The sequence below is a fragment of the Centroberyx gerrardi genome, chromosome 7 (genome assembly GCF_048128805.1).
Source record: "Centroberyx gerrardi isolate f3 chromosome 7, fCenGer3.hap1.cur.20231027, whole genome shotgun sequence".
NCBI lineage: Eukaryota > Metazoa > Chordata > Actinopteri > Beryciformes > Berycidae > Centroberyx > Centroberyx gerrardi.
Genome location: NC_136003.1, coordinates 8833398 through 8858752, shown reverse-complemented (window position 1 = coordinate 8858752; position 25355 = coordinate 8833398). Strand labels below are relative to the sequence as shown.

Sequence of the window (25355 nt, the reverse complement as noted above, 5' to 3'; positions counted from 1 at the left end):
CGTTTGAGACATGCTTGTGATAAAGGGCTATATAAACAAACAAACTTATTAACCTAAACTGGCAACACATAACGCTAGCTAGCCAGCATCCAATTCACAGCCAACGCTAATTGAAAACTGCACATTTTCACTGTTTTAAGAAATCGTTTTTAGCTAACATTACGCTAGCTAAACAGTAGCAAGTAGCTAGCTAACATCAAACCTAAGCTAATGTTAGCTTGCAGTGGTAATTCAATTTTTTCAATAATTGACCAACCCTTTGGCTGGTAAAATATCAGGGGTTACAACGGTAAAATAATAAAAAAAAAACAGTAATTGGTTTTCTAAGGCTCATATTTTAACGAATTGTCTCCATCCAAGTTATGTTAAGCTAGCTAACGTTAGGTGAGCTAAAGTTAGCTTGGCTAACTTTGACTCGCCTTATTTTGCCGTACCATGTTTTGTCATGTTATTATGTTGTATAACCAAACCCACATTTTGAAATTTGGTCATGTTGTTGAATCAATTCGTATTTCTCAGCGAGTGTCTCACATTTAATTGTGTGTCATTTTTGCGGTCAAACAATATGTTTTCCATGTTGTACAAACTAGCTAGCTTGCCGCCGCGACCCGCGGCTGTTGCAGTTTATTACGGCCTGATCCCGGCTGGGTTGCTCCGGGCGCTAAATTATGGCGCTAAATTACTGAGCAGTACCTGCATGGTCCTGCTCTGAGGGGGGGATGAAACTTGAAAGGAACAGGTACTTCTCACGTTGCATTGCACTAGCCATTCGACAGTCTCCGAGAAAAGCTGAAGTGCAGAATGATAATTTGGAGTGTTCGGGTCTGCTTTTATACACGTCCCATCGCCCTGGAGACGGAACCTTGGAGACGGAACATGAGCCTTCTGTCCATTATGACAGGTGAGGTAGGCAGTAGGCTACCATAGAGGTTTTATCTCTATGTAGGCTACACTGAATATCAGGGACACTAGTGTTTTCATGAAGTAGGCTACACACTGACTGGGTGAATCCAGAAGCCATTATGCCTTATTGATTTCCCCTGTTAAATCGATACTAATCACAATAGCATCTTTGTTGCCTATTGCTTGCCAAAAAGCATCTACATTTCATTATAGGCTGATATGGTGTAAATCAGTCTCAAGTCTCTTAAGCAGTTAGTGTCACAGGGTTATAAAATAATGATGCGTTATGGCTTCGTGGCGCATTGGAGACGCCGGGGGCGCACAGCCACCCTACAGCCGCACCCACTGTCTGATACCGCGAATCAGAAAATGAGAATAAAGAACTTGTCCAGTCTGTTCTTAATAAGTCTGTGATGCTTTTTTCATTCAAATCAAATGAATGTGAAATGTTGAATGCATGGTCAGGTTCACTCTTTCCAAAAACAAAAGGCACATTTAGGAAACCTGGGCCAGTCGCAGCAGTCTCATCTTCCTCCAATGCCATGTCGGTGTCTCCCTCTTCTTCTAACACCACGTAGGGTTTCCCCCGTCATGGAGGTGAGACATCAGTCAAGAGGAGAGCTCCGGTGGCCCGTCGCGCCGCCTGTGGCACAGGTATCATATGTCCCGTCACTTTACATATAATCAAAACTACAGTCATAATTGTGCGCTACCACATATAATGTTGTTCGTCACAGCCATATGCGTATCTCTATTACAATTACAAAATGGCATGCTCCAGGCTCTACTATTGAGAAACCTGTTGGAAGGAAGGAGACGACGCATGCAGTTGTTGCGGTGTGTTTGGATGGAGCTGTGAGCCGCTGTGTCCAGCGCGTCTCCAGAGTGTCACCGTCCGTCTCCTGTATTCCTGATGATTTGTACTGTAGAAACATGGAAGCTGCGCGGAATAGCCTACCATGTGTGCACAAAAACACAGAGGTTTGTGTACCTATTTGGCAAATGCTGGTTGTGCAATATGAAGGTGCACTGGTTGAGGTGTGCGTAATTACGCAGCGCTTTGAAAATGCGCACCACATCGTTCATTCGACTTTGAGCATAATCGCAATAATCAGAGTATGGTGTTTACATGGGTTATACCTTACTCGCGTTGTTGCCTTAATGGCATTGTAATCGCATTATTAGTGTGCATGTAAACGTAGCCAATGAGACCTATCCATCGATGGATGACATGGATTGCTGGAGCGCAGTGTGTTATAGTTTATAGTTATCTTTATAGCCTAGTTGTCGCTCTAGATGTGAATGGGCCTCAACAGCCGCAACTTAGGCGCGCTCATAACACAAACTTTTCTGTCATCCTACTGTGATGCTCTTATTAAACAATAACAAAACAAACTTCTCTGACTGGTAAAGGCAAATTGACCTCAGAATAGATGAAGAATGAATGGAATTATTCTACTGGCTATCTCAATGTGACCATACCAGCGATAATTGTAATAATTTTGATAATTTTGAGCTTAATGCATTGATTCTAATTTTATATTTCATGGCAAGATGTGGCCTTTCTTATTTCATAGTGCTGTTTAGGTGGTTTGCCTAATTTTGTCCTTTGCAAATCCTGGGAATTTTAGCTTCCCCATGCGTGATGCCCTAGCGCCGCCTATGACCATACATTCATTTCAAGTTCCCTGTTTTCCTGACAAGATAAGTTGAAGATGTTCACAGCTGGCAAGCGTGTCACTAACTGTAGTTTTCACCCCCCCCCCCCCCCCCCCCCCCCGTTTTGTCTCTGTATTTCTTCCTTTGTTCTCAGTGAAGCACTTTATGACAAAGCGGTTTAATTTGTCTTGACTTGACTAATTGCCACCCTTTCCAGGGGGAAGCTGAAAGAGGGGGTAATGAATCAGAATCCAAAACACAATCACTTTATTAGCCAGCTGCAATAAATCCATGAATTTGTCTTGGTGGCATGGTGCAGAGACATCAACAACTAACAGAATAGCACAGTACTGTACTGATGCAGGGTACAGAGACAACTGCGCATCACATACAGTGCAAGCCATCCCTAATGAAAATGACTACAATAGGGACGTATAGTGTGTTTGCATGGGTGTACATTTGACTGCAGTGCTTAGAAATCATCAGGTACGGACATGCACACTCACCCCTATGAAAAAACACTTTATATTCTTATAGGGACTTACAGTGCGTCTGTGGTGCTCAATAGTGCGTTTATAGCAACCTAATGCTATAAAATGCCATAGTCTTTGTGGTATTTTTTATTTTCTGTGCTATCACTATAGTATTCCTATAATCTTACTATAGGGCTTATAGTGTATGTGATACTCATTAGAGTTTATAGTAATATCATTGTAATTTATGTATTTTATTTTTTTTAATCTCTTATGGTATATCTCTGTGGTGTAATTTCTAACCATGCATGTAGCTGTATGATATTTAAAGTTTCACTGTGATATTATTATTGCATCCTATCCTTCTAAAATGTATCACACGGTCACTGTGGTTCCCTTTTCTCGATCACACCACCGTGCACGTGCGTCAACCGTAAAATCTGATGGTGGCTGTCGCATTATGGCTCGGTTTCTCCAAGAACCAATGACATCGCGAAACCGGAGAAAATGTGGATATATTTGGGAATGGTGCGCTTGCAGTTGGTTTACGGAATTTACTGACAGAACCAGGTCCAATGGCAGTTCGGCGAAGTGGCTTGTGGGTAACGCAGTCCAATAAAGTACAAGGAGTGTTCTGTTTCCAAAAGGACATCGGCGGAAGTCTACTTCATGTCCCACAAGACACTGCGCGTTGTTTGAGGTGTGTGTGAGAGGGAGGAAGATTAGAGGAATTCGTCTGCAGACTTGGAGCTGCGCTGTTGCAAAATAATGGTAAGCCCACTAGCCAAACCGAGCGAAATCTTATAAACGTAAAATTATCATATTTGACTACAGCTGGGGTTTATTTTCTGTTGGCGCCAACGCGAGACTGGCTCAGTAGAGTTAGCTAAAGATCGTAAGCGGAGTGATTGCTAATAGGGTTAGAGTTGCTAAGCTAGCAAACAAGCCACTTAAGCTAATTATCGCAGTAGTAAAGGGTTTTGACAAGATAAGGATAGCTAAGAAACTGCACTGTGACCTGTCGTTTAGTACTAGCGTAAACCCGTTAAACTGTTGACGTTGGCGTGGGAACATTTAGCTGTCAGGATTCAACTTCGGTCCGTGGTGTGTCTGTTTGCCCGTGTTAATCTGGCCCCCCTTTCGAGGCTCCCCTTTACGGGAATCTCCAGGCTGTGAAAAGAGACAGTGAGGCTGGAGGGAGCGGATTAGAGGTCCTGGCCAGTGTCATTGGCAGTTTCTGCAAGCTATTACCATATGAGCTGACAGCCCGCATGCCTTTCTGTTTACATCAGTCGCTAGTTGTCCGGGTCACTGGTTTTTGGCTGCCATCTCTCTCTCTGTCTCTCTCTCTCTGTCTGTCTGTATGTGCGTGAGTACAAGTGCAGGCAGAAACGGGGAGAGCCAGGATATACTTGGGTTAGCCTAACTTGATGTTAGTCACTTCACCTACTTTTTCAGCTGTTGAAGTGTTGATAAGACTTTGGGCCAGTGCTGCCCTCAGACTTGAGAGTCAGACAGCTAGTTGTGTAACAGGTTTTGGGTTTTCCTGCTGCTTCAGCTATGTGTCTCTCCGGCACCAGTAATAGGGTGTAAAAAGCATCAGTGCATCGCTATGTATTGATATGATTTTGGAAATCCAACTGCATGGATCTGTACAATTGTACAATTTTTGAGCCAGTAACATGGTGTTAATTTTGAACTGCCTGTGTTCAGCTGTTGCTGGCTGAATTAGTATCTTGAGTCTCACTTGTATTTCTATTGTACTTTTAAAAACTGCAGAAAACAATCTAGCTGATCAAAGCTAAACAGTGCTGAAAAACAATTTTATGACGCATCAACTTTGCCTTAACAATTGGAATCGAATCATTATATTGGATTGTGTTGTTACATCCCAAGCCAGTAAAGTGAGTCAAACTTTACAACTGTAACTAGACTCTAAACATTGGATGGTTTGCTTATTTAGTATTACCTACAAAACCTTTGATCCCAGGCATCTCTCTGCTGTACTATAGGCTATAGCCAAATCTTCAAGACCCAGTGGATGTGAATGTGTGTTCTTTCTCTGTCTGTGTGTCTCTCCTTTCTCTTTCTCTTTTAAAACATAAAGCCAACTTACAGCTGACGTTAACTTTTTGTCTTGGCTTTCAGTCAGGGTTCTGCAGTGCTACCATTTTACTATCACAAGCTCCTAAAATGAAGTTACGGCTACCTGCAAAACTGAAAAAGGAGCACATGTAGCCCTAACCCTAACCCTGAGATTCAACGAGGAAATGAGCCTTTGCAGTTATAACTCACAGATTGTGCTGAACATTTTCTTTCCTGTGCTTTTAATCTTTTAAAATTCAGGGCCACTTGTGCTCTTGGAGAAAACTATCACTAATAGAGCCTTATTATCTTTGCAGTATGTGTTTTACTCCCTGTATCTTTCTCACAACACTCCCTCTCCTCCCCCTTTCCCTTTACCGCTCTCTCTTTCCCGTCCGCCCCCTCTTCCTCCTCCTCCTCCTCTCTCTTCTCTCCCCAGGCCCGGCAGTCGAGCTAGCTGCTGGTTTGTCTGTGCGTGTGTTTTGTGTTATGAGCAGCAGTAAGACGTCTCACTACAGCCGATACTCCGAAGGAGCAGGAGCAGCAGCAGCAGCAGCAGCCACAGCCGCCATACCCACCAGCCCCTCCACCCCTCCAGCAGACTCCAGCAGCGGGGTGAGAGACACTGAGAGATGAATAGAGATTTTAATTAAAGTCCAATGCAGTCTTTTTAATGTGTGTGTGTGTGTGTGTGTGTGTGTGTGTGTGTGAGAGAGAGAGAGCAAACTCTAAATTAGTTACTTTAATGAGATTTACTGGGAGGATGATGGCAGCTGATATATTCCTGTAGTAACGGTCACAAGGATTTTATCGGTCTCTTATTACTATTTTAGTTAAAAGTAATTCATATTAGTTTAGTCTTTATTTAAAATAGCCGATAGTGATTTTTAACCCCTTCCTTTCCTTCCTTCCTCCCTCTTTGAAATCCATCCATCCTCCCTCCCTCCCTCCCTGTCTTCACCCATCCTTCCATTCATCAATCCATTCGTCCATCAATCCTTCCTCTCTTCGCTACAGACCAGGATGGAGGCCTCGTTTGGCCCCACCTTCTCAGCCGTGGCTGCTGGAGCTAAAGGTATCACACACACACACACACACACACACACACACACATAGTCTTTCCTTTGTATCTGCAAAGTGCTGATCATCATTTTTCCTTTTGTTTTCTGAATTCTTCATTGTTTTTTCCTTTTTCAGCATTACTGTTATTTCTCTTTTCACTTGACAGGCACTGAATTATCCATATGGCTTGTGCTATGCATATTAATGATGCTTTGATTATAGGTCTTGTAAATTTGCATAGAATAAAACAGGCTTTTTCCTTCCATGTTTTCAGCAGAGGGGTCCAGCAGCTACAAGCAGCACCGCAGAACTCCCTCCTCCTCCAGCACCCTCACCTACTCCCCCCGCGACGATGACGATGGAATGGTACACACACACACACTTACATTAATAAACACACACCCTGACGGCACATGCTTGCATACATAGCACATACAGTACCTTACATTTTACATTTTAGACATTTATCCAATCTAACTTAACTTACAGTAAATTCAAACAGTCGAGGAAATCAACATTCATGAATCATCATGACTGTATGTAGACTAGTAATGAAGAAGTGCAAGGGACAACTTACCAGGCTGGTAAAAATACACCTTTTTAAAATTTATAAAATGTCAGTTAAGTAGGATAAAGGTGACAAAAAAGTCCCTGTAAGAGTTTATGAAAATGTCTCTCACATTTCATGGTAGTATTTATGTGTTTTGATACAGAGCAGGACCACAGTTTTCAATGTATGTCCATGGTCACGAATCCATGAGGGTGTAAAACAAAACTTTGATGGGATAAAGTAATTTAAAGTAATTCAAGATCCCGCACGTCTGGGTGTTTATAATGAATTGCACCACAGATGGATGAATAATGATGACTGTGACCTGTCCCCTCCTCTCCCCACCCCTCCCCCCTCCCCCAGCCTCCCATCGGTACTCCTCGCAGGTCGGACTCGGCCATCTCAGTCCGCTCTCTCCATTCAGAGTCCAACATGTCTCTACGCTCCACCTTCTCTCTGCACGAAGAGGAGGAGGACACGGTACGGCACACTGCACAAACAGACACAATCATATATAGATATACTGTATATACACCAGCAAAGATAGACACATACACTCACGCAGACACACAAAAACGGAATTACAAGATGGTTTTGGTGCTGTAAGCTTCATAGTGGCGAAGGAAGAACGGAACGCACGCCAGTGAAGGGTTAACATTGTCCAAGCGTGCAGTCAGATCAGAGTACACCGGATTCATACACACTGCAATGAATAGCAAATAAACAAATGAGTGTGAGTGTGTGTGTGTGTGTTTGTGTATAGGAGCCCCAGGTGTTCGCCGAGCAGCCATCAGTAAAACTGTGCTGCCAGCTGTGCTGCAACGTCTTCAAGGACCCAGTCATCACCACATGTGGGGTGAGTTTCCTTTTTTGCATTCCAGTAACATATGAGAATAAATTTTGGTAACACTTTGCTCGAAGTGGTGTGTTGCATAATGCATCAAAAGTGTATTATAAGGAAATTGTGAATGCGTTAAAATTATTAGTATCAGAACAGGATACAATAAACACAATGTGCAAACAAATTTAGCTTTACTTAATGGCATGACATTAAATTGAGTGTAATTCAATTTATTTGGCTGATCATATTGTAAGCAAAGTGAATCTATGCTTCTAATGGGCTTAGAATCTGCTTGTAATGCACAGTGGACTTCAAGTAACGTGTTGCTAAATTATTCGCTCATAAAATGTAAAACATAACGTGTTTTTCCTCCTCTGTCCCTCAGCACACCTTCTGCAGACGATGTGCCTTGACTTCAGGTGAGACTCGATTCAGTGTGATTCAAGTTTATTCTGTATTTATACTCTAACCCTGGACAAATAAAATAAAAAATAAAAACTGCCATCACCCACAATAAGAAAATCACTCTCAATCATTGCTTATACCTTCACATGCTTTTGCTTATTGCTGAAACTGAACGCTTACTAGACAAAAATGTAATGCAGACATATTATCAAAACTCTCTGCCTGGTTCTTATTGCTTTACCCAGCACTTCCTTAAGATGGATAAATGTTCTAGGTACACTGGGATATTTTTTATATCTGTCATCTAGTCAGCATGGCACTCCTTCATTATTAGTTGCTTGTAATGTAAGTCCCTTAATAAAAATGTCTGCTAAATGCCTACAAAGTAAAAGGTAGTTTGCTCTAACCTTGTGTTCATGTGCTTGTGTCCCCTCGCAGACAAGTGCCCGGTGGACACGGCCAAGCTCACGGTGGTGGTGAACAACATCGCGGTAGCCGAGCAGATCGGAGAGCTGTTCATCCACTGTAAATACGGCTGCCGGGCCACGGCCAGCGGCGCAGGCGGCGCCGCAGCCTCGGCCTCGGCCTCCACGGTGGCCGGGAAGCCTGGAGCGTTCGAGGTGGACCCCCTCGGCTGCCCGTTCACCATCAAGCTGTCCACACGCAAGTAAGGACTGAAGGACAGGATAGAGCAGAAGTGAAGGAAGAGTGTGGAAAGTCAGATTTGTTATTTGTAATTCCTTTGTTCCCCTGTTAATGAATCCAGCTCAGATCACTTACAACTTACTTACAAAATTCCGGTGTGATTTTTCTGGATATGGTAGAATCAATTTGGATGCTGTTGCTGACTATTTTCCCTCTCCTTTTTCAAATCTTTCTCCCTCTCTACCCAACCCCTCATTTCCTCTCCTTCCGTCCTTCCCCTCTTTCTCTCTCTGCAGAGAACATGAGGTGAGTTGTGACTACAGGCCGGTGCGGTGCCCTAACAACCCCTCCTGCCCTCCGCTGCTCACCATGAACTTGGAGGCTCACCTCAAAGAGTGTGAGCACATCAAATGTCCCCACTCCAAATATGGGTGAGTCACAAACACACACATACACACACACAGATGTATTGAGAAATTATCTTACTGCGTCTCCCTTCGTCAGATTTTCTCACAGATCCTCACATTGTTCCACTCCATCTCTTGCTCATGCTTAGTCACTTTTTTTGACCATCTGTTTCCTTTTCATTCCCCCCTTTTTCCCATCTACAATGTCTCAAACTGCCTCATGAAGTCAGGCCCTCACTTTCTTATATACATATATCACGCACTTGTCCACCTTCCGCTAACCGCCCACCCTTCCTCTCGTCTCTCCTCCCCCTCCAGCTGTACGTTCATCGGCAACCAGGACACGTATGAAACGCACCTGGAGGTGTGTAAGTTCGAGGGGCTGAAGGAGTTTCTGCAGCAGACAGATGACAGGTGAATCGACCTGCTACCATTATACACATCAAAAGTCCATGTGTCACTTGTAAACAACATTTCGAGACACTTGTTATAGCTGAAAACAACCTCAACATTGTCTTTTTATAACCATCCCACCATCCCTTGTTGACCAGTTATCTGCTACTTTGCTCTTTGTTTGATCTGGACGGCAAAGAGGTAACAGGGTAACTGGGGCAGTGGTGGCCTAAAGGTTAGAGAAGCAAGCTTGTGACCGGAAGGTCGTCGATTCAATCCCCCGGACCGGCAGGATAAATCTGGGTGGGGAAAGTGAAAAAGCAGCGCTTGCCCCTCCCTCATTACCACCACTGAGGTGCCCTTGAGCAAGGCCCTTAACCCCAACTGCTCCAGTGGAGCTGCTCAGTGGCAGCAGATCAGACTGTGGTTGTACTGATCAGCTTCCAGGTGTGAATGTGTGTGAATGTGATCAGGGTGTTCCTGAAAAAGAGAGCATTGCTCTCAGTGAAACTCCCCTGAATAAATAAAGGTGAAAAAAAACAAAAAAACAGAGCTTATGAACAGAGGCACATTGTATGCATGCAAAAAATAAACAAATAAAGAAGATTAATAAGAATATAGCAAATGGGGGATATTAAACAGTGAAGCTGCCTGGTTAAAGAACTCTTCACTGGCCTGTACCTTATTTTTACTTCCGTTATCTCTCTTGTCTTTGCCTTTGACATACAAGGAAGTATAAGTTTAAGTAGTACAAGTTTGCGTAATAGCATACCTTCCGTGTCCACTGATAGCAGGTGCGTCACTGTGTGTAAAACTATGTGGGTGATGCATTTAATTTACAACTGCAACTGTAATGCTGTCACTTTTATGAAGTGTCTAGCTCTTATATTAATAAATGCAGTATATCCTGATAGTCATTTATTTGTAATAGTTGTTTATTTGTTACACTTTCTACATTTTATACTTTTAAACTTTGTAAACCTTCATTTACAATTGTTTTGTAATGGACATTTATCATTAAATGTTCAGTATTTCAGAAGGGCCTCCCCTCCCCCTCTGTGATCCACATGTAAGTGAACTCTGACCTTTGACCCTGTTAGGTTCCATGAGATGCAGCTGACCCTGGCCCAGAAGGACCAGGACATTGCCTTCTTGCGCTCCATGTTGGGCAAACTGTCTGAGAAACTGGACCAGCTAGAGAAGAACCTGGAGCTCAAGTTCGGTAAGAGACATTGGAGAGAAAGTCCTAGAGCTTTGTGTTGTTTTTCTTCCTTGTTTAACCAGGCAGATTGAAGAAGAAGAACATTCTTATTTACAGCAGCAGCCTGGGGGAATAGTTGCATTCACACACTCACATCTGGAAACTGTACAGCAGTACAACCATAGTCTTTTACTGCTGGCCACTGAGCAGCTCCACTGGAGCATGTGGGCGATCAGCACCTTGCTCAAGAGACTCAGGGTGCTATCGCACCTACACTGTGTTTTTGTTTTTTTGATTTCATAGTCTAGACGTTTACTTTATTGCATATTTGTACTTTGTTTAAGTTCAACCTGCCCAATTAGAAGTGAACCAGGGCTTGTGATCAAAAGTTGCATCGACTCACAAATAGCTTGTTTATTGGACAGTGTTTCTGTAACCTGTCATCCCACAAGGTTAAAGATTGTGGCAGCATGGGGAGTCAAAACAAATCTGATTCCAGTCCCTGCAACTTTAGCTCAGCATGAGTTTGCCAGAAAGAGGATTGTGACCTGCATTTTCAAGCATCTTGGTGCGGTCATTAGGTGCACACCGGAGTTCGAATGCCATTGTTCTCACCTGCCCAAATGAACTAAAGCAGTAAATGCAGAGTTCAAATAAACCGCTCCAGACATGCTTGATGTGAAAGCACCCTTACTCACTTTCCCCACTCTAGGTGTTGTATATGAGACAAGGCATGAGTGTGTATTCATCAAAGGTAAATTTAACATTTTAGTCATTTCGCTAATGCGTTTGTACAGAATGAGGAGGTTGAGGTTCAATGCCTTGCTCAACAGCACTTGGCTGTTGATGGATAAATATTGACTGTAGATATTGACTGGGGATTGTTTTGTGACCTCTTGGTTACAGGACTGTCTCTCTGACAAACCGTGCCTGGGTTCTTTAAGTTTGGATAGCAGCAGGACTGGTCATGTAATTTCAGATGAGAAGAGTATTTTTGTTTGCGTTTCTCAAAGCTTGTGTGTCTGTGTGTGTGCATTTCAGATGTACTGGATGAGAACCAGAGTAAGCTGAGTGAGGACCTGATGGAGTTCCGTAGAGACGCCTCCATGCTCAACGTAAGTGTGTGTGTTTGTGTGTGTCTGTTAGAGAGAGGGAGCACGATAGAGATGTGTATTTGTGTGAGAAAAATGTAAGGAAGGTGTTCAGAATAAAGGGATGTGAGTGTGTGTGTTTGTGTTGGTGTACACGTGCTTACATGTATGTTTGTATGACAACTCAATGCTTGATGTTCATATATGTGGGAGACAGGATAAAATGCTATATATTTATACCTACATCAATAAAATGAAATTGCTTTCCTCTGCCCCCATTTGTCATCTCTTCTTTCTCTCTCTCTCTCGCTGCAGGACGAGTTGTCCCACATCAACGCCAGGCTCAACATGGGCATACTGGGCTGTGAGTATAATTGCTTATTTTTCATCCCACTCTGTCCTCCTTGTTATTCCTCTTCTCTCTTCCCTGCTCCCTGCCTCTCTCAATGGAGAGAAATTTTGGCAAACCCATGCGGGGAACTAGAACATGTCAAGGTCAATTTATTTGATCGTTTGACTAGTGTTAATGGTTTCATTTGAAATGCAAATTTTAATTCTCTCCGCGTTCTCCCTTCCTCTCTTCTGCCCTCCCTCTTTCTGTCTTTGCCTCCCTCGCTCCCTCCCTACATCTCTGTCCCTTTTTGCCTCCCTCCTTCTCTCCTTGCCTCCTTTCTTTCCTTCCTTGCCACTCTACACATCTCTTCCTCCCTCCTTCTCTCTTTGCCTCCATCCCTCTCTCCTTCCCTGTCTCCCTCCTGTTCCTTCTTCCCTCCATCTTGTTCCTTCTTCCCTCCCTCCTTCTCTGCCTTCCTCTCTATCCCTTCTTCCCTCACTCCTTCCCTGTCTCCCTCTTGTTCCTTCTTCCCTCCCTCCTTCCCCGTCTCCCTCTATCCCTTCTTCCCTCCCTCCTTCCCTCTTGCTCTCCTTCCTTCCCTGCCACCCTCTCTCCCCCTTCCTCCCTCCTTCCCTCTCCCCTTCCTTCCCTTTGTTTCTTTGCCCTTCCCTCCCTCCCTCCTCTCCCCTTCTCCCTGTCTTCCTCCACACTGTAAGAAGACCTGAATGTCTCTGCTTCATTTGCACTCCGCTCTCGTTCAGTCTCATTTGAAATGAAAAAAAATGCAAATTCATTCCTTCCCGTCTCTCTGCCTCTCCTTAGCGTACGACCCCCAGCAGATCTTTAAGTGTAAGGGGACATTTGTTGGCCACCAGGGTCCAGTCTGGTGTCTGTGTGTCTACTCCACCGGAGACCTGCTCTTCTCCGGATCCTCAGACAAGACCATCAAGGTAACACACACAGGCACACACACACATAAAACAGAAAGATGTACACATGAAACACGAAGACAAGTGCACATGTAAAACATTAAGACACACAGAAGTAGTCAAAGAATAAAGACACACACAAAAGCAAATATAAACCTACATGCTGATATCTACACATTCATGTTAATGTTGCATTTCTTTTGAATGTGTTTATATTATGCATCTCCTCTCTTTCTCTCAGGTATGGGATACCTGCACCACCTACAAGTGTCAGAAAACCCTTGAGGGTCACGATGGCATCGTGCTGGCACTGTGTATCCAGGGGTAAGAAAACACACACACACACACACACACACACATGCTGTGATCGTAGGATGCGTGTCAACTGGGGATGACCAGCACTTCCCCAAAGCGTCATGGACTGAGTCCTGCTAGCAAAAAAGTCCATGCTTGGCAGATACATGATTTTACTCATCATGTATCCACCTATATTTATATATTTATAGATGATTTGCTCATCTATATCTATTCTGTCTCCATAGAAACCGACTATACAGTGGCTCTGCAGACTGCACCATCATAGTGAGTAACATTCACTTTCCTAGTTCCTCTTTTTAACAGCAAATGGGCAATCCACATATTCATGTTGTTTGCATATTCTTATGAATTTGTGTCTTTCTCCTGTGTGTGTGTGTGTGTGTGTGTGTGTGTGTGTGTGTGTGTGTGTGTGTGTGTGTGTTTTGTGCAGGTGTGGGACATCCAGACCCTGCAGAAAGTGAATACTATCCGTGCCCATGACAACCCTGTATGTACGCTGGTCTCCTCCCACAACATGTTGTTCAGTGGCTCCCTGAAGGCCATCAAGGTACGCTGATGTGTGCTGTACACATTATCCTGTATATTGTGTATTCCTTTTTAAACTCTCTGTACTGGTATCGGTGTGTTATTTTTCACTTAACATAACCAGACTTTACTTAACACGCCTGTTAAGTAAGTTAAAGTGGAGATTTCATGGGTTTTACGATACATTTAAGTTATATAATCAATTATAAAATTTGAGCTTGATTATATCACTTGATAGAGACATACTGCAGCTCAAGACTGCAATATTCCGGAAAGATGTGTGGCTGTCACGTTGCTTAATCCTCTTTGGCAGCGCTGTTATTTAATTGCACACGTTGCATAATTCTGTTAGTTTACCTCAGAGCCGTCTAGCCAGAAAGAGATTGAAATCATTTAAATCAGTAGTGCCTCACTTGCTCCAAATACCCATAGGATTAAAATGTTCAATAAGCTAATGTTGTCAGAAAATGAATACAACTCCAGCCAGCAAAGCAGACTGTTGGCTAATATCGTTTAGCAGCAACATTTAGTTCCAGGAAGTAAATACTGAATCATTGGAAGGTTTAAAATGTTCCAAACACCTTGTTGTAGCAGCGGTTTGCAGATGCAAAGCTGTTGATTTGAGTCAGTCTAAATCATTTGTTGGTATTATAAACTTATCAGTTATAGATGAGTACTAGTCAATTGGTATTGGCGGCATATTTATTCTGCATAATGTTACAACTGTTCCTTATCAAGAGTAGTTTGTAGACCACAGCATGAGAATGGAGAAGGTTTTTTTTATATACAAGTACACTGTTTTTCAAAAGGTGGGTCAGATATAAAGGAGCTTCCAATTTGTTCTGTGGAAATTGATTGTTATTGGCTTGTTGCGAAAGCATTTGCAGCTGCTAAATAAAATACTCTAGCGGGTTAGTGCCCCCAAAACATAATATAACCATAGTTACTCAACAGTTACATGCAAAATCAGTTTTGAGTCAGGATAAAAATAATTATGAAAATGTTGCTCACCACGGCAACAATTTGAAAAACTACAGTACCAGAGAGATTTAGTTAAGACGGCAGGAGCAATGGAATAAGAAAGTGTGGGAGGAGGAGGAGGAGAGAGACAATAAGGAGAGATGGGCATCTAGAAGAGGCTGTAGCCCTGTCTTTGTCACCATGGTTACCAGGGAGAGAGGGGAGGGGGGGGGGTGTATGATCTCAGCACTCTTACACAGGGACTTTCCTTTCTTACCCAACTCTCTCTCTCTCTCTCTCTCTCTCTCATGCTGTGTCTTTCTCTCTTCCCCCACCCCGTCTCTCTGATTCTCTCTATTTCAACTCGGTGACATCATTTACTTACTTAGCTGTTTTTACAGCTTCGTCTATCCACCCCCACTGTGTGTGTGTGTGTGTGTGTGTGTGTGTGTGCATACGTGGTAGGGTGCTTGTTTGTCATTTCAGTTTACGTTTTGGTATTATGACAGAGATGACCAAGCAAAATGTCAGATGTCACAAGTTTGTATACTCATAGTTTAAAAAAAAACCGCAGTGAGCACATTTTTGTTGGAATATTACCTAATATTCTTCACAGTATGTGTCAGTGTTTTGATGAAACATATGAGTTCATTCAGTATTCAAGAAATGCACCGGACATGCCATGCATGCGTGCATTTTGTATTTGTAATTTTTATTTGTTAGTTTTTTAGATAACAATTATTTCAATATTGTTGTAATTTTTTTTTTCTTTTGGTTTTTATCCCAAAAAAATACTGTTGTTGTTTTTTACTGAAATGTTTTGATCATGCCTATTTTTACCTGTAGTTTTAGTCAACAAAGTGATTTTTTTTTTTCACCTCCTAGTTTTTATTTTAATAATCTGCATTAACATTGTGTGTGTGTGTGTGTGTAGGTTTGGGACATCGTGGGTACAGAGCTGAAGCTGAAGAAGGAGCTGACTGGTCTCAATCACTGGGTCAGAGCACTGGTGGCCTCCCAGAACCACCTGTACAGCGGCTCGTACCAGACCATCAAGGTAGCTACCACTGATGCTGTGTGTGTGCGTGTGTGTGTGTGTGTGTGTGTGTGTGTGTGTGTGTGATGCAATAGCTGCAAGTACCACCAAAGTACACATAATCACAGTAACAAACGTCTCTACTGCTGTTATTGCCTATATTCAGCGGTTACCAACGCAGGTGCACCCAACGAAGCATTTTCATCAAAGTTGCTCGTGCATAAAAATAGCAGGAGAAAAACCAGAAACAGTGCAAACTGGCTCCATGGTTACCACAGGAGTTGTCATAGTGACCAGTAAAGTACAGCTAGCTGTGCTTTATGGGAATTATCAGCACAGTTGGAACACTTCTTTGATGAATCAGATCGCTTGGTTGAAATCAATTATACTCCTTATGTAATTAATAGTTTAAACATGTATCCTGCTGAGTCTTTTTATTTTCTGTGTGGTGCTAGTTCAAGATGTTTAGGTGTTTTGGCCAATAATTAATTTCTGTCCTTGTGCGTCTGTGTGTTTTTTATTGTCACTGCTGAGCTCATTTGGGTGTTAATTAGTTGGAGTACAGAAACCTTGTGCAGTGACTGTGTGTGTGTGTGTGTGTGTGTGTGTGTGTGTGTGTGTGTGTGTGTGTGTGTGTGTGTGTGTGTGTGTGTGTGTGTGTGTAGTGTGTAGTTAAAGGCGTCCGGATGTATTGTGGCCAGTAATTGGGTACTGTCCTAAATCTATGAACAGGACTTTGTGTCTCTCCCTGACTGTCGACTTTGTTCTACTGCCTCACTGTTCAAAGTACTCTGTGTGCCTGGACGGGTGTGTGTGTGTGTGTATGCGCATGTGTTCTTGTATGTGTGTGTGTGTGTGTGTGTGTGTGTCTCACTGGAGTTGGTCACTAATGAATACCCCAGGGACGCTGTTGAGAGATAAAGCGAAGGACGGAAAAGAAAAGAAAGTAGAGAGCGAGAGAGAGGGACCGGTTGCGGTCATGTGGGACCTCGGTGGAGGAGTGAAGAATGAGGAAAGGGAGATAAAAAGATAGGAGGAAGACGGATAAAGTAGACTGTGCTCCATTTTACTATGGTTATAAACACAGCAGACAGTCTCTAGCCAGTGTTTAGCCAGAAAAGTCTTTTAGAACACTTTTAGTTGATGTATAGCCAGGGAAGTTGTGGAGAAAAATTGCACCAAGGTTTAGTTAAAAAATAAATAAATAAATAAAGTCCCTCTGAACAGTTTGGCAAGTAAATAACTTCGAAACAGAGCAGCCAATGTGAAGCCAGAAAAATCCTTTAACACAGTTTAGTGTTTAGCTAGAAATTTCCTCTCGTTTAGCCAGAAAAGTCATTTTGAAGAGTTTTACTCAGTGTTTAACTAGAAAGGTCATTTGGTTCTAATTCAAAGAAACCTCTGCGTGGTTTCCCACAGGAAACCTAATAAACTACGTGCACCACTGCAAGTATCTTTATTAACAGCATGATATCAAAACACCACAAATCAACTACAGTCAAAACAGAACTGTACATAACTCGGTCTGGAACTCGGGATTCGATTCCAGCTACCTGCACCCTGACACCTTGAGGTGGAGTTAAGGTTTGTGTAGGAGGGTTGCAGAGTCTCAGCTTCAGCCCATAGGTTTTTTGTTTTATTTGCCATTTCTATTTAAAAATGCAAGGAAAATAAACTCCATTGGTTTGTATTATGTTTGACAAGTCAAACTTGTATCTGCTTGTAAGCTAACTAAGGCTACCACCATAGAGAATAAGGCAGTGCAAAAGTCATTGTTTGCAATAGCATGTAAGCTATAATTTGAAATTGAATGAATTTGAAAAGGCGTCCTAATTGAACACAAGCTACATCAGGTGCTGTGTCTTGGTAAATGTAAAGTTTACTACAGGTCTGAATTAGGTATTTGATGGACTACCAGGCTGAAAAGACATTACTGACCACAAAGATCAGGCTGTATAATTAAATAGCTGACATATGGGGGAAAGGAGACTTAAATCATCTAATCATAGGCATTGTGTGTGTGTGTGTGTGTGTGTGTGTGTGTGTGTGTGTGTGTGTGTGTGTGTGTGTGTGTGTGTGTGTGTGTGTGTGTGTGTGTGTGTGTGTGTGTGTGTGTGTGTGTGTGTGTGTGTGTGTGTGTGTGTGTGTGTTGGAAAGTATATCATCCCTCCATCTCTCCTCCGCATTTCGTGGCCTGTTTCGGTGCTGCGTTGTGATTGGCCAGCAACCGGTTAGGCTAGTGATCACTCCACTGTGTGTTGCCATGGAGACGGAAATTGACAACTTGCAGCTGTTCTGCAGCTCACTTTTTCCGCTGCTGATAACAGGGACTGTGTGTGTGTATGTGTGTGTGTGTGTGTGTGTCGGAGTCTGTGTGTGCTTATCCTTTCCCATGGTATGGAGTCCAATAACTCACTCTCCAAACTCCTACTCTCGCCTTCATCTTTCTCTCCCTCCTCCTCCTCCTCCTCCCCCTCTCTTTCTCTTCTCTCATCTCTCTCCTTTTCAACCATCGTTCTTTCTTTCACACCAAATCCTTCCCCCCCGCCCTTTTTCCTCTCTCTCTTTCTCCCACCTTCTCTTTCTCCCCTCCTTCTTTCTGTCCCCACTCCTTCCCTCCCACCGCCGCCCCTTTTTTTTCTGTCTACCCGCTCGCTCTCTTTTTCTCTCCCCCTCTCTGTCAGATTTGGGACATCCGGTCTCTAGAGTGTGTCCATGTCCTGCAAACCAGCGGGGGCAGTGTCTACTCCATCGCCGTCACCAACCACCACATCGTCTGTGGCACCTATGAAAACCTGATCCACGTAAGGGAGATGACACACATGCTCATACAGCACACACACACACACCCATTCAAACTCTCTCTCACATACACACAGTGACAGTGCACACTCTTCTGCATCTTTCTTTCTCATATCTGTTTTTAAAATCTCCATTTGTTTCCTGTCTCTCTCTCTCTCACACACACACACACACACACACACACACACACACACACACACACACACCCACACACACACACACACACACACACACACACACACCCTCACACACACATAAAGGCATGACGACAATTACAGTCCCTCTTATTTACAACTGAGACATAATAGTTTGGAGAGTTGAGGAAGGTATCTGTCTCTTCTGTCTAGTTGTAATAATGAGGAGATAATGATGATGATGAAGGGAAACTTAACTTCTTCATCTACAGTCCAGTGGTGGATTCCGCTATTCAACAGCCACTTAGACTATTTTACGAGCCAAAAAGCTTTTTAGAATTGAGTAGACCAATCAACCACAGACAAAATATAGCAGGATAAAGCTGGTGGCTGGTGTTTATTTCCCACCCTGGTGATGATGATGATGAAGGTGTGTCTCTCTCCTCTCTAGGTGTGGGATATCGAGTCTAAAGAGCAGGTGCGGACTCTGACAGGTCACGTGGGAACAGTCTATGCTCTGGCCGTCATCTCCACCCCCGACCAGACCAAAGTCTTCAGCGCCTCCTACGACCGCTCGCTCAGGGTGAGGAAGGACAGTGTGTTGATTTCTGTCTGTGGCCTGTCTGCGAGTGTGTGTGTGTGTGTGTGTGTGTGTGTGCTTTTCTGTCTGTGCTGCCTGCTAAATGTTACTGTAAAGCTAACTTAACCAAGTAACCATATACCACCATATACAGTATTGTTGTATTTACTCAATTCAGTTCATGTTGGCACAGAAACACCATGCGCTGTGTCATGGGAAACCCTGTATATTAACATAATACATGGAGGAGAGTCTAGAAGTTCAGTTTGTATAGAACATACTTTAACTTGAACTTAAATATGTGTGTGTGTGTGTGTGTGTGTGTGTGTGTGTGCTGCAGGTGTGGAGCATGGACAACATGATTTGTACCCAGACCCTGCTGAGACATCAGGGCAGTGTAACGGCTCTGGCCGTCTCCAGGGGGCGCCTCTTCTCCGGAGCGGTCGACAGCACCGTCAAGGTACCGCAGGGCCCTGTGAACCCGTCTGTCGGTCGATCCGTCTATTCTGTCCATTCCTCTGTTCTATTCCTCCGTCCATCCATTCATTCTGCTGTCTATTCATCCTTCATTTATATCAATCTGTATTGTCTTTTTTAGCTTCTTTTTTTTTTTTTTTCTCGCTACTCAAATGTTGCTTTGTTGAAAGTAATCCCCTCTCTCTCTCTCTCTCTCTCTCTCTCTCTCTCTCTCTCCCTCTCTCTCTCTCTCCCTCTGTCCCTCTCTCTCTCTCCCTCTGTCCCTCTCTCTCTCTCTCTCTCTCTCTCCCTCTGTCTCTCTCTCTCTCTCTCTCTCTCTCTCTCTCTCTCTCTCTCCCTCTCTCTCTCTCTCCCTCTGTCCCTCTCTCTCTCTCCCTCTGTCCCTCTCTCTCTCTCTCTCTCTCTCTCTCTCTCTCTCTCTCTCTCTCTCTCTCTCTCTCTCTCTCTCTCTCTCTCTCTCTCTCTCTCTCTCTCAGGTGTGGACGTGCTAGAGGAGCGGTCGCCCCTCAGACAGACGTCACATTTTCTATGTGTCAGACGGACTCTACGAACTGTAATGAGATGAACTTTAACCTTTTCACACGGTTTTCCCCCCTCCGCACCCGTTTATCTGATTGTGATTCCACGGCCACAGACCAATAACCGCCACTTCAGGATCAAGCTGCATCGGAACTATTTTACTAAAGTGTTACTTTTAAAACTTAAAAAAAAAAAACAACAACAACTCCGGGGTCACGCCACTCGCGACCTCGGCACCAGTGCATTATGGGACAAAGCGGGACGAGCTGCCTTACGCTTGCACCGACCGACGCGCTCCGCCCAAGCCAAGCTCTCTTCTTCTGATTGGACGCTGCATCCCTCGAATCAGTGCGGGAAGCAGAGAGGATCATGGGTGTCGGGGTTTTTGCAGACTGTAGATTGTCCTGCCTGCTTTTTTGTGGACACGCCTGCCACTGGGGAACTGTACTGACGATGCCTATATCATACTGTTAAAATAAGTCTATGGGCTGGTTTCACAGACATGGAGTGACTCTCGACATCCAAGTTCCCAGAATGCACGAGAGCAAAGAAAATCGCTGCGGTTGCGCCTACTTCACGCAAATAAAAGTTGACGACCGGTTGCTTTATTCAAATAAAATAGCGGCGTTTAAAAAGCAATGCTGAAGAAAACAGCAGTTAACAATCAGAGCTCTACCCACATGATTTCGATGTGGTGTGAGGCATAAACGATTTGAAGAGTGGTAAAATGTATGTAAAGTTGACATTATTTTTTTGTGATACCGTAGGGAAATTCTCTTCCGGCATGCCTCCATATAGAGGTCAGAGGTCAGGCTCAGCTACAGGGCAGCACCCTGAAGCTGGTAGGGATTCAGCGTCTTGCTCAAGGACACTTCAGCAGAACGGATGCTTGCCAACATGGACTTGAACCCAAGTCCTCCAGGTTGAAGGACTCACTACCACAGCCTGCTGTCCTACTATTTGCCCCATTAGTGGCAAATTGGAGCAGTGATAATGAAGGCAGCAGGGCAACTTTGCTCTAGTCTGAGTCTGGTGTAAGTCTGGGATATGGAGATCAGATCTGGGTCAAATAGTGTATGTAAATAAGTTGTAGCTTTTGTTTTATTCCGCTCGGAGTGCCAGATGGGCGGGATTTCCCACACAGGACAATACAAGTGCCAGAAAGTTTAGACAGTGACAGTTGTCTAAACTGTGTCTGAATTCTCCTCTTGTGGTAAGCCCCACCCACCTGCTACTAAAAGAAGGTCAAAAGGAACGCTATGACTAATTTGCACGTGACCCATCTTTGATGGAGACCCTTGGTGGAAAGGAACATTTCAGATTGTCAGCGGACGATGTCTGGAGGAACGGGAGTTGTCGTCTTTACAGGATTTGTAAAATGAGAATTCTACTCAGTTCCAGACAGAAAAGTATAGACTTTGGTGGGAAGTAGGCGGATGCAGGCTTAATAATACATTCCCTTCCTCCATGTTAATTTTGGACACGTCGCCCAGTTCCCCTCTGTGAAACCAGCCTTCTAAGTATCTTTTAATAAGTGAACACTTTAAAACGAGATGACAGATCTATAGATTTACCGAGTTTTATATTAGTGCCATGATAGAGCTGTGTTCAGAGCCACCCGACGGTTGTATAGTTGTTTTAAAATAACGGACAGTGCCGAAGCTGAACGCGCGCCCATAAGAATGACTCACGTCGGCCTACATAAGGGAGAGGGACAGGGAGAGGAAAAAAGACTGTGTATGTGTGTGTTTGTGCGTGTGCGAACCTAAGTGTGTGTACGTTTCAACGAGTGCCATATGTGTGGATGAAAAGTTAGACAAAGTTATATCGATGTGGCAGATTGTCTTCTTTTTTCCCTCCCCTGCCCTCTCTCTCTTCCTCCCTCCTTCCCCCTCTCTCTTCTCTCTGTGATTTGCATTTAACACGAACTGGTTAGAATGAACTTAATCACTGATTAACACTGATTGCTCTGACTGTCATATGAGCCGTCTCATATGTGTAATACTGTGTGGATTGTTTGGTAGGTAGAGAAGGCGAGGCTTGGATGTACCAAGTCCTTTTTTCCTAAATTATGGTTGAGTGGGTTGAAAATTAGGGATGCACCAATATATCGGCAGCCGATCGATATCGGCTGATATCGGCTTTAAAAAGCAATATCGGTATTAGTCCGATATTTTTACTGCCGATATTTGGCTGATTGTGGAATTGTGACCTTTTTTTTTTCTTAACCATCAAATTAGCAACAGAATGAAACTAACATGGTCTTTTGTTTAAAAATCAATTAATTATCTTCAGATTAGCATGTCTGAAAAGCTTAACCTGTTCTTACAAAAATGCATATCAGCCTCAAAAAAAAATATGGGTGCATCCCTGTTGAAAATGTAATTCCGGTCGTGTCCAAACACCGGCCCACATCCCAGAGAAAGAGACTCAACATGCCAAGCTTAACAAGTTCATGAAATCAACAACAACAAATAAATTTGAGCTTAATTTGGTTTTCACAAGTAATTCAAACTATTTTGCTTTCATTTCAACGGAGCCAGATTTGGCCGCTGCCTTGCCTTGGTGGGATGGGGAGAAGAGGGGGAGAGAGGAAGTGTCTTCACTGATCATGGTTTCATTGATTTCTTGTATACTTGTAATCATGTAAGCCTGATTTGATCGTTGATCAATAAAACTGTTGTACACTTTGGGAACTGTTGAGTCTTCTGTATGTGTGTCTGATTAATGGTACCACATTCATACAGGTAGCAGCCTGTTCTGATACATTTTCCTGCCAAACTGTCTGAAACCTAACCTAACATCCTCTAACATCCAAATTAGATTTCTACATAAGCGCTCACCCTAAATAACACAATTATTGCTTAATAGATTTTGATTTCCTAATTATGTGTTTAGCATTCTCATCTCAGAAGGTTTAATTTTTTAATAAAATCCTTTTAATTGACTGTAATAAAGCTGAACTGAACTGGTTGGCAGTATGAAGGTATGGCAGTATGAATGGTGTATAACAGCTTTTTTCCCATACAAGTGTGTATGGGAAAAATTTCTAAATTTCTAAATTTCTGGTCATTTATTTTTTTCTCCCAGCTCCTTGCTGAAACAAATGCATCCTGCTCTAGATATTTGTCTTATTACAATCTCCTGCAAGTGTCACAACACTACAAATGTTCTTTTTACTACCTGGACTGGGCACACACACTGTGTTCATATCCCCAAAGTGGTCTGAAATTACACAATTTGATTGGTCTATAGTTACTTTATGTTCATAAAAATTACCTGAAGTTCACCATTATCTAAAATATAGACAATACATCCTATAAAAGGACTTAAGGTAATTTTAGAAGGCACCATTGTTTGTTGAAATTTTGTGCTATTCTGTAATCAGTGCCACTTTTCCTAAATCTTTTGAGAAACTTTAGTAGAGCTGCAGTGCCTTGCTGCCCCCTGGTGGAGGGCTTTGGAAATGCAAAAAAAGGAGGCTGAGGACAGTGCAGTTTGTATAGAACATTTATTTATTCAGAGCAGATGGCCATAAGATGCAGTCACTGCAAGCACACCACTGTCCAGTCGCTACAACACACACCCGCACACACACACGCATACACACACACACAGGCGTCACACAGTCAACAGCAGAGCAAAACATAACACACACACACACACAGTCTCTGTCACGCTCTCACACACAGTCACTGCAGAGCAGAAGAGACACCGGTCTGGTATCTGTTTAGATGCGCAACGGCGGAAAAAACAAAAAAAACAGCTTGGCTTTTTCTTTTCTTTTTTTAAGAAACAAAATGAACAGTACTTTGCTCCACGACACGTTTGACCATCAGTGTTTTTTCACCATCTGCAATATTCAGCTGTAGAGCCCGACCCCCAACCCCCACTCCCACACACACACTTTAAAATAACGCTTACAACATGACAGATGATGAGAAAAGTAGGGGAAGGAGGAGGAGAGGAAGATGCTTTAACAAAAAGGGCCAAGTTTTACAGCAAGAACATCTAGTTATATACTGTATACACACAGGAGGGGAGGGGGGGGGGGGGGGGAATTAGGGCAAGCGAAAGAACTACACTTGACCTTTGACCTGTGTGCAGCCACGCCCCCTCAACAGTCTGACCAGGAGGTGAAGGAGCAGTTGTGATACCCTGCAGTCACGTGCTATTGAATATACCGGAAAAAAAAAACACATTTCAACATGAACGGCATTCAGAGTCGGACGCTGAAGTGAGTAAGCGTGGCGGAAAAATCAAGATTTGAGTCAGTCGACGGTAAGAAAAACGCTTATATACACATGCACCTTTATCACACTTTTGTAGTTAACTAATAGTAAATGAAGTGTGTTAAATTCGCTTGTCAAGCTGCAGGACGGCCATGTTTGCTTATGGTTTGACTTCCAGGTTTGATTTTTCCGACAAAATAGCACGTGAATGCAACACTGTGGGAAGATGAAGTCGAATGTCGGACAATCCACGGAAAGTCACATGAGCCAGGTTATGTTTGCTCATGTTCGGTCATGTTTGTTCACGTAAAACAGACACTTCATGACTTGAAGTGTCTGTTTTTACAGGAAGATGGTATAAATTAGGTATAACTGTCATGCTGATGCCTTGAGGTGCATCGGGAGCCCTGACTGGACGCCTGAGGAGCCGCTGAAATGGAGAAGTTTTAGTTTCAGAGGACAGACGTGAGTCAGATCTGTCTGACGGGGCGTAACTGTTGTTTTAAACACTGATTGTGAATAACTGTGGGGGGGGGGGGGGGGGGGGGGATGGGAGGGGGGGTGTCACTTGTGATTACTTGGGTTTTCAGTCTGATGATCTTAATGTGTCAAGAGGGGAAGGGAGGGGGGAGGGGCATCATTTTTAAGTTAACACATAACTAATAGATCAAAAGAAAGAGAAAGAGAGAGAGAGAGAGAGAGAGAGATCCCCATATATTGTACATACCCATCTACTGGATACTGTAGTCAGACCAAAAAACCACAAAGCAAGGCACATGTTTCAAAGAAAAAAA

At 43.4% G+C, this 25355-nt stretch overlaps 1 protein-coding gene across 1 annotated transcript; it reads left to right on the top strand.

Annotated features, from left to right (window-relative positions):
• Positions 1–3721: 3721 nt before the first annotated feature.
• traf7 (TNF receptor-associated factor 7) lies at positions 3722–23021 on the top strand. The gene is made up of 22 exons (XM_071896804.2): positions 3722–3806; positions 5560–5735; positions 6138–6195; positions 6457–6548; positions 7096–7212; positions 7496–7588; positions 7959–7992; positions 8417–8645; positions 8920–9054; positions 9349–9444; positions 10524–10645; positions 11666–11739; positions 12031–12079; positions 12872–12999; positions 13220–13302; positions 13521–13560; positions 13727–13843; positions 15716–15838; positions 18502–18621; positions 19205–19336; positions 19674–19793; positions 20287–23021. The coding sequence occupies exons 2-22, from the start codon at positions 5610–5612 to the stop codon at positions 20299–20301; spliced, it is 2103 nt and encodes a 700-aa protein (XP_071752905.1). The 5' UTR covers positions 3722–3806; positions 5560–5609; the 3' UTR covers positions 20302–23021.
• Positions 23022–25355: the final 2334 nt, after the last annotated feature.